We start from the raw sequence: 13,548 nt of genomic DNA, 5'->3' as shown, positions 1-13,548 counted from the left end.
TTTTTACGCTCGTATGTGGCGGTTTTTCAGGCAATTTGAAAAATTAATATTTCGCAAAACTGCAATGGAGACAGTTTTTCCGCATTCACAGGTCACCTGACGTACGTAACAGTCGATCATTCTTTAAAGAAGGCGCGTTGTGTTTGGACAGAAGACGAGACAGAGTTCTTTATTAAACTCATAAAAGACAAAGGAATTACAGGAATAATGGATTCTAAACAATAAATAAATGCCACAATCAAGATCTTGAAGCAGAAATGAGGGAGAAACTCCCAGAAACACCTCATATGTGCCACTTGCCATTAATGCTTGAATAACACGCCTACGGCTCCTTCCATTAATAATAATAGCTAGTGCGGTGGCTGCGATATACGTAAACCTACTAACATCTGTTGCCATGATATTTTTAATGACTTGTCGTGAGAAAAATGATGTTTTAGTCACATAACATAGGTTAATGGAAACGCCGTCATTTCGCAATAGTTTTTTATCGACAAAAATATCGCAAAAGTTTTGCGCAAATCTGTAATGGAAATGCAGCTACTTTTGCACATATTCCCGTGCACTGACTCGTTCGCTAAACTGAACAGCCAATCAGAGTTATCTCTCGCACCGACGACGATTCTACATGTTGAATCGGCCCAAAAAAATAAAATAAACCCCAACAGTCCGACTAGACTCGAGCCAACAGAGCGGAACACACCGAAAAAACTAGATCTGCCGACGCTCAAAAAACGTCAACAAAAAATGTTGAATCAGCATCGGGGTGTCAGTGAGAGAGAGAACTCTGATTGGCTGTTCAGTTTAGCGAACAGTGCATGAGGAAAAAATAGCGAAAGTGATGAAAGCGAGCAAAGAAGTCAAGACGACATAGACAGAAGGCTGTTCTAATTTCAAGTAATCTTAGCTGAGCTTTCAAATTTTCAAATGCATGAATATTTTCATTACATGAGTTATTGATATTCATAATGGTAAGCAAGAGCTGCTTTGTATATCTGCAGCCCTAGTATCGGTGTTCCTTTTTGAATAACAAATATAGACTATTGACACCTGCTGATATAGACAGTTATTTCCTTACATCAGGCGCCGAACGCATGTGCTAGTTGGCAGTCGGGCTATAGTCTTTGCGATGTGTTCAAAAGACAACACACTCAGCTTTCGTCGCCACTAGTTCTTCGACGTCGGATGGTGTGTCACGGCCTTAAAGAACCCTAGAACTTAGAAAGGTTTTACAATGGCATCACAGCAAATTAAATGAACGTTCTCATTTGGCATCATGCTTTCAGACCCTTGCTTTTTGGAAGCTTTTTGGAAGCTTTATTTTAAAAGTAAAGACCATAGACTGGTTTTGGTTAGGAAGGAGAGCTCCATGATGGATAGACACTCAGCTAATCTCAAGTTTTCTGTTTAATCTATACATGTACATTTTACTCAATAAAAGTAACATTTTTTTGGAAGATACAGGTCAACAGGGCTGGATAGTTGGAAAGGACAAGATCTTGGTGATTCTTAATTCTCTAAGAAATGCCAGCGTCAGGCATACTGGAGAAGCTGCACTTGATCATGCAGACATTCTATTTATAATTCAATAAGAGAGGGAAAAAAAGAGAGACACGTGAGAATTCTGCCTAGGTGTCTGATCCTTCTTTCACTGCGCACAGATGATGAGCTCGAAGATTACAAGGTTAGAAACCAATGGTCAAATCCTTAGGGCTTTTCTGGAACTTCATTAGACACTTTCTAATGATGTTTTTGAACCTTCACAGAGAAGCTTTAACCCGTTTCAAACCTCCGTCTAGTGGTTTTATCACACATTTCTGTTTATAGTAATTTTCAGCTCCAAGTTCAAATGAATGAAATCCAAACTCAAAGCTCTAAGGTATCTACAGAATATTTGAAAGGCTTTACCAAAAATCAAATGTACCAAAATATGCAGTGCCGAATGAGGGCTTGTATATTGTGGGTGTTTTTTTATTTATTTAAAATCCTTCTTATGGGCAAAAACACGTCACAGATCTAAAATATGCAATGCGTTATATATTTTATATCATTAATCTTAGCTTAATTCGGAATGAGGCATAATTTAACAGAGCATGGCACATTATAAAATGATGCACAAATGTTCCAGGCACTACTGAAAATAAGTCCACTATGTATAAAATATGGATGTGGTACATGGTAGGCACAAAGAAAGTACTGGCAGGATTAACACAAAACAACAAAATAAAACAGTTCCACTCAAGAACAAATGTCTTTAGCATAAATGATGGGGTTATGAAGCGCTTGGTGGATGTCAGCAGCAGCGGGGGAGAAATCCTCGGAAGAACTTCCTGAATTCGGTGTTGAAGACCGTGTAGATGATTGGGTTGAGAGCACTGTTGACGTAACCCAGCCACGTCACGGTGCTCATCAGCTCTGGAGAGATGTGGCAGGACTCACACCGGGCTCGAGTCGTGTGAACGACGAAGAACGGTGTCCAGCAGAAGAGGAAGACACCTGCAGGTGGAGATCACACATCACATTAGGGTTATTATCTTTAACTAAAGACTAAAACTACTAGAAACATTTCTGGTATTTGAAATAAAGCTGAAATAAAATGAAATATAAACCTGTTAACTGTCAGGTCGCTTTTTGAGCACTGATGTGAAAATGCACTACCCAAAGGTTGGTCTCTTTTGACAGAAAACACTCAGCAGATTATTGCTGAAGTGAAAAGAAGTTGAAATTTACTGTAAAGCAAATGCACTGTACTAAACATTTTTTTTTTTAAATACAATATATATTTTATAAAATAGTGAAGACTCTAATATTGCTATAGAATTAAAGCCACATGTCTAACCAAATTGTGTCCCCAATTTGAAGTTGATATCACAAAAACTGAAGTAAAATAGCCACTAGGTGACGCACACATTCTTTTGATGCATTGTCCTGTCACAAATGAATCAATTTCTGTCACATCCTCACTTCTATGACAAAACAGTCACCAAATATGGAACCTTGAGTATCTAAAGAAATTTCAGGATGTTTCCTATTATTTTTAAATGATCAGAGTACATCTATATTTTCCTATAAAAAAAAGTGTTTATGTGGCTCAATTTACCCCAGGTTAGAGGTAAGTTGATCCAAGTCAATGGGTAAGTTGCACCGTCTGGGTGTAAACTGACCATCTGACTGAATCTGAATCAAACACGTGAAATTGAAATAAAAAGAAATTAAACCTGAAAAAATGTATAAAATGAAAAAAGCACATCACGAAATTACAAAAAATTCAACTATAATTAACATGACAACAAAAAATACAAAGATAAAAGCTAATTCATAGTAATAAAACTAAAATAAAACTGCATCACATATTTATCATCAGTCGAATTAAGAAACAAGACATTTGGTGCATTTCTTAGCATTACATAAAGTGTATACAAATATATTTTACGTATATTGTAAAATGTTACTTGTAGTTACTATACACTAAAAAAAAAGTTAAATCCTAGACCATTTTTTCCTCAGTGTAGCAATAACTATAAATTGTGCATAATTACATGCAAATAACCCTAAACCACAGCCCATAACCCTATAGTAAGTACTTGTAGTTCATTATTCACTACTCATTATATACTCAGTTCATTATTCATTATATACTCAGTACTCAAATGTATAATTAATTACACTGTAATACAGACACCTTAAAATAAAGTGTTGCACAGTTTTGCTTTTAAACCCACTGGAATGCCTTTTGTCCATTACTGTAAATGGGTTGTTTGTTTGTTTTTACAAGCTTGAAGGAATTGAAAATAATTTTCTGTGTTAGACGACAACATGAACGTTGTGGTCAGAGTCCTGCTTCTTTTCTGATAAAGCAAGAAAAATGAGCAGCCAGGGCTCAAAATATTCAAGAATGACTTTAAGAGCTCTGGAAAGCTTAGGATAACCCAGAAACCTGCAAAATCACGCTCATTCATTCTGCATTATGCAATAAGAATCTCTTGCGAAAGCGACCAAACTAAGTAAAATGTTATGAAGAACGCGGGACAAACGCTGCACATATAAATCAACCTATGTATGTTATGGATATTAATGTGCTCCTCCAGTGGCCTCTGCTCTGCTGAATTATTCAAGTATATTAATGGTATTTCTATAAATACCCAGTAATGGAGTTAAAATAAGTTTCAGATCATCAGCATAACTGCATGTTTCTGTGATGCAAGAAATGTTTACATCTTTGGAAAAGTTATCACTTCCCCCCAACCTTTAAATCCTCATGAGGAGGTGAAAACGTACACATTCCTCTACTGTACACGGAAAATATGGAAAATGTCTTGTTACTTAAAGGAGTAATTTCTGACATGTTTATGTAACCAGTAACCGGGTCATATTCAGACATATTAACTCTTTCCCTGAATTTTTTTTTTTTTTTTTTTTTTTTGAAAAGTTGAGAAAATTGTGTTTTTTAATAAGATTACAGCATGTATTAGCAATGCTTTTATCGCTTGTTTCTCCATGTTTTTTGTACCGTGTACATTCCAACATTCCATAATATTCCAAATTCGACTTGGAACTGTTCATTAGGATTTGACCACATAAAGCACTTTTTTTTTTTACATTGTCTGAATATGATATATATTGTCTGATGACTAACAGAACACAACAAACATTTCAGGATGTCCTAGAAATATAGCGGGGTAAGCTGTGCCACTTTTTATTTAAACAGATAGTTCCCCCACAATTGAAAACTCCATCATTATGTACTCACGTTTATGTCATTCCAAACTTGTTTGACTTTCTTTCTTCTGTGGAACACAAAAGAAGAATATCTGTTTTTTTTTTTAAGTAAATAGGGTCCAATGTTGGCTAACATTCATCAAAATATGTTCTGCAGAATAGAAAAAGAAAGTCATGTGGGTTTGGAGTAAATCATGACAGAATTTTCATTTTTGAGTAAAGTATCAATTTAGGTTTTCTTCTAATCAAGTAAAAATGAGGTCAACTAAGTAAAACTAAGTAAAATTATATTTCAAGGATGTCTGCTATGAACAAAGAAAGCCTATGTAATATAATATAGGCCTAATAAAATAATATATAATAATATTTGGGATTATAGAAATATACTTATCCCTTGATAGGAATCAGAGTAGAGTGCAACAGTTCCAGAAGTAAAAACTCAATTTATTTTCTCCATTGGGAAATTGATTTTTAAAGTTAACTCATGAACCTTTAAAGACAGCCCTAAGTTGTTAATCAATGGTATTTTCTTCTGTTTATGCCGTCAGCCCGCATTATTTCAACTTATTCTTAAAATAATTGTGTTTGATAGTGGAATTTGTGGTGAAAAACAACATTAGCCAAGATGCTGTACAGAAAATTCCACCAATCAGAGAGTCGAAACAGGCAAAACACACCAAAAGAGCTGTTTAGCTCCGCCCACTCCCATGAAGCACTGCGAATGATGATCTTTTTGCGCTCTTAAAATACGTAAATATTTGTATACGAGTCAAAATCTGCTAAGGGGTAATAATGGAACAGCAGTTTTATTTTTTTACTATTATTTACAATAGGATGTGCATTTTTATGGGTTTCAAAATGAACGCATTTTTATGGGTTTTTCAAAAAAAAATTGCGACAGCTGAATGTAACATTTTTGACAAGCAAAACATGTCAGTCTCTGAATCTTCCAGAATCAACGGCACTAATGCGCTCTATATTCAGAATACGTGATATAGTGAACCAATTTTCAACAACAACAACAACAATAGATTTGTAAAATGCAACTCTAGTCTTTGCTGAATGTCTCTATGTTAACAAATGGTGTCCCAGAAATGAGGTCAAGGCACCAGGTGAACCATGACATCATAATTGGATAGAGGGATTTGCCTGGTTTTATCTGTGCGCCAGTCCAGGGAAATTCAAATTCTGTGGCAATTTCATGCAAAGCTTAGACATTTATAATTACATCCACAAACTAATTAGACTGCTTTAGTGATAAAAGCTCAAAAGTTGTATTTTAAAGTCTTCCGCAAACTTCCGGTGTCTCTCTTGAATCCAACATGGAAATGACTTAAACTGCAATTCATCGACTGGCCACTAGAGACCGGCTCCAGAAGAGAGTCAATCCCATAGACCCCCATGTTAATTTGCCCAACTTTAGGGCAGAAAAAAATAAAAAATATGTTTACAGCCTGGTGCAAAAAGTGGTTGTGGTCTATATAGGTAATTTTGCCCTTCATGACAACTGTGAGGGGGGTGGATTTTTGTTATAACTCATCCGTTTAAATCATATTAAGCTTTAAAATTCTGCATAATTAGGGACGGGGCCATTTGTGTGACGGGTGGATTGCCGCTGCTGTCACTATTAGCCGTTTGTCTGCTGCATAGACTGTAAAGAAATATGGACGTAGTGTCCGTGACGTCACCCGTAGTGTTTCTGAAGAGCATTTTTGAAGCCCAAAGTGGGCCGGCCGTCGCCATCTTGGCAGCGCGTCACTCCCGGATAACCGGAAATGGGCAAAGAGGCGGGATTAGCTGAGGTGACGTGATGCTAACAGACAGCAGACAAACGTCTAGTAGTGACATCAGCTGCAATCCACCTGTCACTCAATTGACCCTTCACAGGGAGCTTGATTGACAGGTGATCTGACCAATCATACTTCGCCATCCGCCATTTTGTCCGACAAAGCAGTTAGGATAGTTAGTAGATTAACATAGGAGGATTTGAACTTGAAAAACGGAGTGTACTGACGCCTTTCCGTGGTTAAAACAACATTCCTATTATTGTAAACAACAATAAATACCGTTTTGTTGCTCTTTAATGTGCCGTGACAGATCGCTGTAGAGTCTCAGTTAAAGCTGCTCGTGAACTGAGACTCTACAGCGATCTGTCACGGCACATTAAAGAGCAACAAAACGGTATTTAATGTTTAAATTTCTTTTAAAAAATGACCAAATTTGAAAGGTGAGACTTTGTTTAATATGTTTAATATCAAACGTAACCAAAAAGTAACCTGCTCTGTCCTGTCTGTCAGCATGTTGTCAGTCTCCTCTCTGCTCCGCGATGTATTTTTCACTGCGTGAGAACATGGTGTGGCGTGAGAACGGCGTAGCTTGTCGGACATAGCGACAGTAACTAAGGAGGGCGGGTCTTTGCGAACGGTCAATTGGCCACACCCTTAATTATGCAGAACTTTAAGACTTAATATAATTTAAATGGATGAGTTATAAAAAATTCACCCCCCTCACAGTTGTCATGAAGGGCAAAATTAGCTATATAGACAAAACCACTTTTTGTACCAGGCTGTAAACATGTTTATTTCTGCAGTAAAGTTGGGCATTTTAACATGGGGGTCTATGGAATTGACTCTCTTTTGGAGCCTGTGTGGCCAGTCAATGAATTGCAGTTTAAGTCACTTCCATGTTGGATTCAAGAGAGAGATAGGAAGGTTGCCGTTTGTCTGCTGTCTGTTAGCATCACGTCACCTCAGCTAATCTTTGCCCATTTTCGTTTATCCGGGAATGACGCGCTGCCAAGATGGCGACAACTGGCTCCGCCCACTTTGGGCTTCAATAACGCTCTTCAGAAACCTATGGGTGACGTCATTGTCGTCACATCCATATTTTTTTGCAGTCTATGCTCACATCCCATTAATTATACAGTAAGTACTTTCAACTTCAACAGGACAGACAAACAAACACTCACAGAAGTATTATTTCAACACTTACCCACAACAACAGGTAAAACCCTCATGGCTTTTCTCTCCCTTCCATTGATCTTAGCCCTTTTCTTTCGCTGAGTTGGCTGGCCGTGTTTAATGGCAGTGTAGGCCACGGTTTGAATGGGGCTGTTTTTATACTCCGGAGGGAAAGGGCAAACGGGCGGTTTGAAGTCATCAAGTTCCTCAAGACTGGACTGGGCCAGATCTCTCTCAATGACCCGGGGCAGAGACATTGTTAGAGATCCCAATTGTGGGAGAGCGGCAGCAACCGCTGCATGCTGTAAACTACGGCAAGCATGAATACTGTTCCTCAGTTTGGCTTTACGTGCTTCTTCCCACTTGCGCAAACCATGGAAGATCCCAAAATACAGAAGGAGCATGATGGGGCACGGGATGAAAAAGGAGCAGACGGACGAATATACCACGTAATTGTCGTCTTCCAGTTTGCATTCTCTGGGATCTCTTTGAGGAACATTGTTTATCCCGAAGATGACGGGAGAAGCCACAGCCAGCGCCAAGAGCCACGTCGCAGAGAGCAAGACCATTTGCCGATAGTCGACGTGCTTTCTGTTGTAGTTAAGCGGTATGGACACGGCTATAAACCTGTTAAAATGATGCATATTCAACTTTACCATCTGGACGTAAAGATATTTTTAAAGATGTAAAATAAATAAAGACTTCTAGGGGGCTGTTTACACGACACCGTTTTCAACTCAAATCGTAAAAGTTTTTATGCGTTTTGGCCGTTCGTTTACACGACAACGGCGTTTTGGGTTTTGAAAATGGGTTCAGTGGGGATTGTTTTGACAATGTACGTAGAAAACTGAAAGGAAAAACTTCTCCGTTTTAAGCATATCGTTATCGTGTAAACGTACCCGAAGAGCCATAATCACAGCAAAGCCAAACGCTGTAGTCAGTGGTTCTCAACTGGTTTTGCTTTAAGACCCACACTCTAAAAATAACGTGTTGGCTCAACAAAAATAACAATGCAACCGTTCGTTTGCATCAATCTTTTTGAGTCATGACAGCTTCGAATGAAATTATGTACTTCAAACAACAAACTACATTGAGCTAGAGGAACTTAATCAATTGTGACATAAACACAAATTTTTAAGTTGATTACTCAAAAAAATAAGTCACACTAACTACTTGAGTTGTAGCACTGGAGCCAATTTTATGTATTTCAGTTCAAATCCACAGCTATCATAGTAAAAATTTAAGATATTACTTGTCGACTGGCATTAGCTCAGTCATTGCTTATAGAGTCAATGTAGGTTTTAACTTCATGAAGTCACACTATTAAGGGTGTGTTCACACTTGCATGTTTGGTTGGATTAAAACAAACTCTAAACTTCTAAACAAACTCTGGTGTGGTTTGACTGAAATATGAATGCAACAGGGACCAAAGACATCTAAACGAACCAAAAACAGGATGTGATGTCACAAGATGCCACCCTAAAAAGGATGGAAGGATTCTTGCTGCTGTTTTGACTCTGTTACACATTTCATAAGCTCTTCACGAGTTCTCATCTAGTCAAAATACCATCATATGTACACACATACGCTTTTGGTCCAGCACACAGCATTGGTTTGAATGTTTGTTTTTGCAAAATATGTGCCATAAAAGCCATTTAGTTTTTTTTTTTCTTTTTTTTTTCTTTAGGTTCGGTGTTAAAAATGACAGTGTGAATGCTAAGCAAACCAGGACTAAATGTATCATTTTCTTTTTTAGGTTCGGACCAAAAGAACCAAAAAAAACGAACTATACCTATAACTATATGAACACACCCTTAATGTCAAACATAACAGCATTAAACACTAGCAGGTCTTTCCCTTCACTAAAAACTAATAAAATGACACTTAATTTCAACATTTATTCTCACTACCCAGTTCAGATCCCAGTCCTTTCCAAAGTTATCAAGACAATTTTATCAAGTTACTGCAACTTTAAACCGATTTACATACATTTCTGTTTAAATTGCACACAAAATTAAGTTAATGTTATGATCAACTTTATTATGTAAACCTAACAACACCAAACAATGTTTGCAACTTAAAAGGTTTAAAGGGTTAGTTCACCCAAAAATGAAAGTTCTGTCAGTAATTACTCTCCCTCATGTTGTTCCAACCCTGTAAGACTTTCGTTCATCTTCAGAACACAAATTAAGATATTTTTGATTAAATCTGAGAGCTGTCTCACTCCTTCATAGGTTTCTATGTTATTGAAACTTGCCGGCCCAGAAAGAAAGAAAATGTTTAAAATAGTCTAAGTGACTACAGTGGCTCAACCTTAAGTTTATCAAGCGACGAGAATACTTTTTGTGCGCAAAAAAACAACAACAAAAAAACCCACTTAATTCAACTATTGATTTTCTTCTGTGTTTCTCAGAGTGAGTTCACGTAGTGTAACAGCGCAGCGCTTCTGTGTCGTACGTCAGAACGGAGGCTCACTATTGGCCAACATCACACGCATCACACACATGACCAGTGTCGGCCAATAGTGAGCCTACGTTCTGACGTTGCGCTGCGCATAAACTACGTGAACAGCGCAGATTTAAATACCTCAGATTCAATAAAAAATATCTTAATTTGTGTTCCGAAGATGAACGAAAGTCTTACGGGGTTGGAACAACATGAAGGAGAGAAATTACTGACAGAATTTACATTTTTGGGTGAACTAGCCCTTTAATTACATAAATAAATTAGAATTTTTAACTTGCAACCATGGTTTAGCATCTGCCTAATTTGGCTAGCTTCTACTAAGTAGCCAATGAATTTGTGTTTGACATCAACAAGATGTTAAGCTTATTTGTTCTGTTATCCTATGTTAGATGCATTTTATTATTTAAATTTAGAATTGTTATATTTCTGCTATCAGATCAGACCTGTGGTCCGGTTTTGGGTCACGACTCACCAGTTGACAACCACTGGTTTAGAGAATAATGCTAATCTCAACTTTCTTTAATAAAGTCACTCACTGATTTGCTGAAACATGGTCTTACGCACTATAAGAATGAACCAGCATGACCTGCGTCAGCAACCCTGATTAGGTCAAAATAATATGCTAAAAACTGATTATGCAATTCACATTCTTTCTTGAGAAAATGCCTCAAGGCTCCCAAAGCAACTTTTCTCTTTCCTCTGGAAAAGCAATGCTATGCAATATCAATATGATGGGAAATTCAAACCTGTCAACACTGATCGCACAGAGGTTAAATATAGACGCTGTACAGAGCATTACATCCATGGTCATTAGTCCATCGCAAAGAGCCATATCCAATGACCAGACACCACCTTGAAACTGGAAAGACAGATGCCAAAAAGAGTATTAATGAGCATTTAGCATAAATTAAGGAAAACAACTGCAAACTTCCTTACATCTTCATTCCTGCAATTCATTTCAAACAGGAAAGCAATTGTATTGAGACAGATGACATTCGGACTGCCCTTGATTCTCTAAACGAGTCAAACTAATCTAATGAGCCTAACAACTAGACTGATTTAACGTGGGGGCAACTTGAGGATAACAAGATAAGTGGACTAAAAGAGAAAGAGAATCAAAGAGGAAGTTACCTAGAACCCTATGTAGTAACACTTTTCAAATATATGTATGTATATACTGTATGTGTGTGTGTGTGTGTAAATATATTTGGGTGTAATGCATTACTCAGTAATTACAGTAATTTAATTTATTTTCCATTAAAAAAGTAAGGGATTACTATTAATTTTTCTTTAATTTAATTAGAGTTACTTATTATGTAATTGCATTAAATCCTGCATAGACATAATGCATAAAATGTAAAGTCTAATATTAAAATGTATGTTTTTAATGTAACCCTCTCCTTTGTATATATAGGCTATATATTATATAAACACAGACTTTTATGTTAGATGTGATTATTCACGATTAATCGTTTTAACACTACACACAGTGTTGGGTAAGTTACTCAAAAAAGTAATAAGTTATTTAATAAATAATTAATATAATGAATTATAATACAATCACATCTTCAATTATTAGTCTTTCACACTGCACAATTTAAAACTGATAATCTATATTTCAGTGATCATACTGATACATCAACCTAATACAACAGACCTTACAAATATGGTGATAAATGGTTGTACTAAAATTGTAGACTAAAATAGTAGCCTATACCTAAGAAAACAGTTTTACCGCGGAACCATGTTTGGATCATGCTGACTTCAACAAAATGAACTTCTATAAACGCAAACGCATGACTTACCTCTGCATAGACAAACAGGGGTAAAACCAAAACTGCCAGCAGCAGATCTGCCACAGCCAAACTCACAATGAAATAGTTAGTCGTTGTCTTCAGGGCTTTTTCCTTGTAAACACTAAGGCAGACGAGCACATTTCCACAAATGATCACAATAATGAGCGAAACCCCGAACACGAGAGCCGGAACATTGTGCGTAAAGACCTCGGGTTGAAGAGAGCTGATGTTCGAGCTCGAGGTGTTGTTCACAGACATCGTTCCTGATCCGAGCGAGAACGGCTTCTTCTTCTGGGGAACTTTTCATAAATGTCTCATGTTGTCCTGTCCGCTTTGGTCCATCTCTGTTCATCTTGTGTTAGTCAGTAGACGAGCCATCTACTGTATATCAGCAGCTCTGAGTCTGAGTTTGTCGCTCAATCTGCTGTCTCTCCTTAAATAACACAGTCGGATAATCTGGGAAAGTCGCGCGCTGCTCTTCATGTGATGTAAACTGCTGTCAATGAAAGTTTTCGAGGTTGAAAAAAGACCAATAATACACGCAACCAATAGAGACTCCGTTGCAGGCGATCAGTCAGTGGCGCTGCTTACAGTGGGAAATATCTCTAAACAACACCCACTTTATTTGTAGGCATGTTGGCTTTGGCTATAGAGGTATGGAAGCTATTTCCTCCGCAGAATAAAACATTTTAAAAGATAATTGCGACTTTTTATCTCACAATTGCGAGTTTATACATTGCAATTCTGACATATTTTCTCAGAATTGTGAGATATAGCCTAAACTTAAAAAGTCCAATTCTAAGGAACAAAAAGACTGACTTTATAACACGCAATTCACTTTATAGGCCTAACTCACAATTACGATTTTATATCAGGAAATTCCGAGATAAAAAGTCAGAATTGTGAGATAAAAAGTCGTAAATAAAAATATAAGTCGTTATATAAAAATATAAAAGAAAGTGTAGGGAAAAGTTACTTTTGTGTTATATAATATTGTGTTACTCCCTAATATGAGACACTGGCAGTTAAGGGGTTTTAATGTCCCCCTGTGGTGAAAATCCAGCTTTTAATGTTGTTTATATGTCTATGTGGTGTTTTTAATATGCTTTAAGACAAACCATGTAGCCTACGTAAATTCATAAGTCGACACCATTGCTGAGTATTTTCTGCTTAAAACTGCAGAGAACCAAAGACAGTCTCACAAACACGCTTTGAAATCGCTGGTATATTGTAAATTGAAAATAAAGCTTTTTTGAAAAAAAAAAAAAAGAAAAAAAAAGTGAGTGAGTGAGTGAGTGGAGGCGGGGCTCATTTGCATATTCATAGAACCGCCTAAATGAGGCAAGGGTGTCGAGTTACATTCAAGCTATTTTTAAGGCATAAATCATTTTTTTCAAGGAAAAAAAAAAAAATGTGATTTTGGTGATCAGAGACGAGTTTTAAGGGATACAATTATTGACTACAGGGAGACTGATTACATTTAATATAAATTTAAACTATAATCCTTTTTTATTGAATTGCAAATAACATGCAATTAACACTACATTCATTTTGTACTCTTTTTAAAAGTAAAAAGTCTACTTCTTTTTCAGAAGGGTTGAATGGCA

At 36.9% G+C, this 13,548-nt stretch overlaps 1 protein-coding gene across 2 annotated transcripts; it reads right to left on the bottom strand.

Moving 5' to 3' along the window:
• Positions 1–1,932: 1,932 nt before the first annotated feature.
• Positions 1,933–12,445, bottom strand: drd4b (dopamine receptor D4b). 2 transcript variants are annotated; one of them, XM_079866678.1, is made up of 4 exons: positions 11,951–12,445; positions 10,892–11,004; positions 7,711–8,306; positions 1,933–2,496 (listed from the first exon to the last, which is right to left on the bottom strand). In XM_079866678.1, exons 1-4 carry the CDS (start codon positions 12,197–12,199, stop codon positions 2,294–2,296), a joined length of 1,161 nt encoding a protein of 386 aa, XP_079722804.1. In that variant the 5' UTR covers positions 12,200–12,445; the 3' UTR covers positions 1,933–2,293. The 2 variants fall into 2 exon arrangements, with proteins under 2 accessions (XP_079722804.1, XP_079722805.1); XM_079866679.1 differs by lacking the exon at positions 11,951–12,445 and adding an exon at positions 11,082–11,155 and having other exon boundaries at positions 1,982–2,496.
• Positions 12,446–13,548: the final 1,103 nt, after the last annotated feature.

Source organism: Squalius cephalus, assembly GCF_949319135.1.
Source record: "Squalius cephalus genome assembly, chromosome: 3".
NCBI lineage: Eukaryota > Metazoa > Chordata > Actinopteri > Cypriniformes > Leuciscidae > Squalius > Squalius cephalus.
This window is presented reverse-complemented; position numbering and strand designations above follow the sequence as displayed.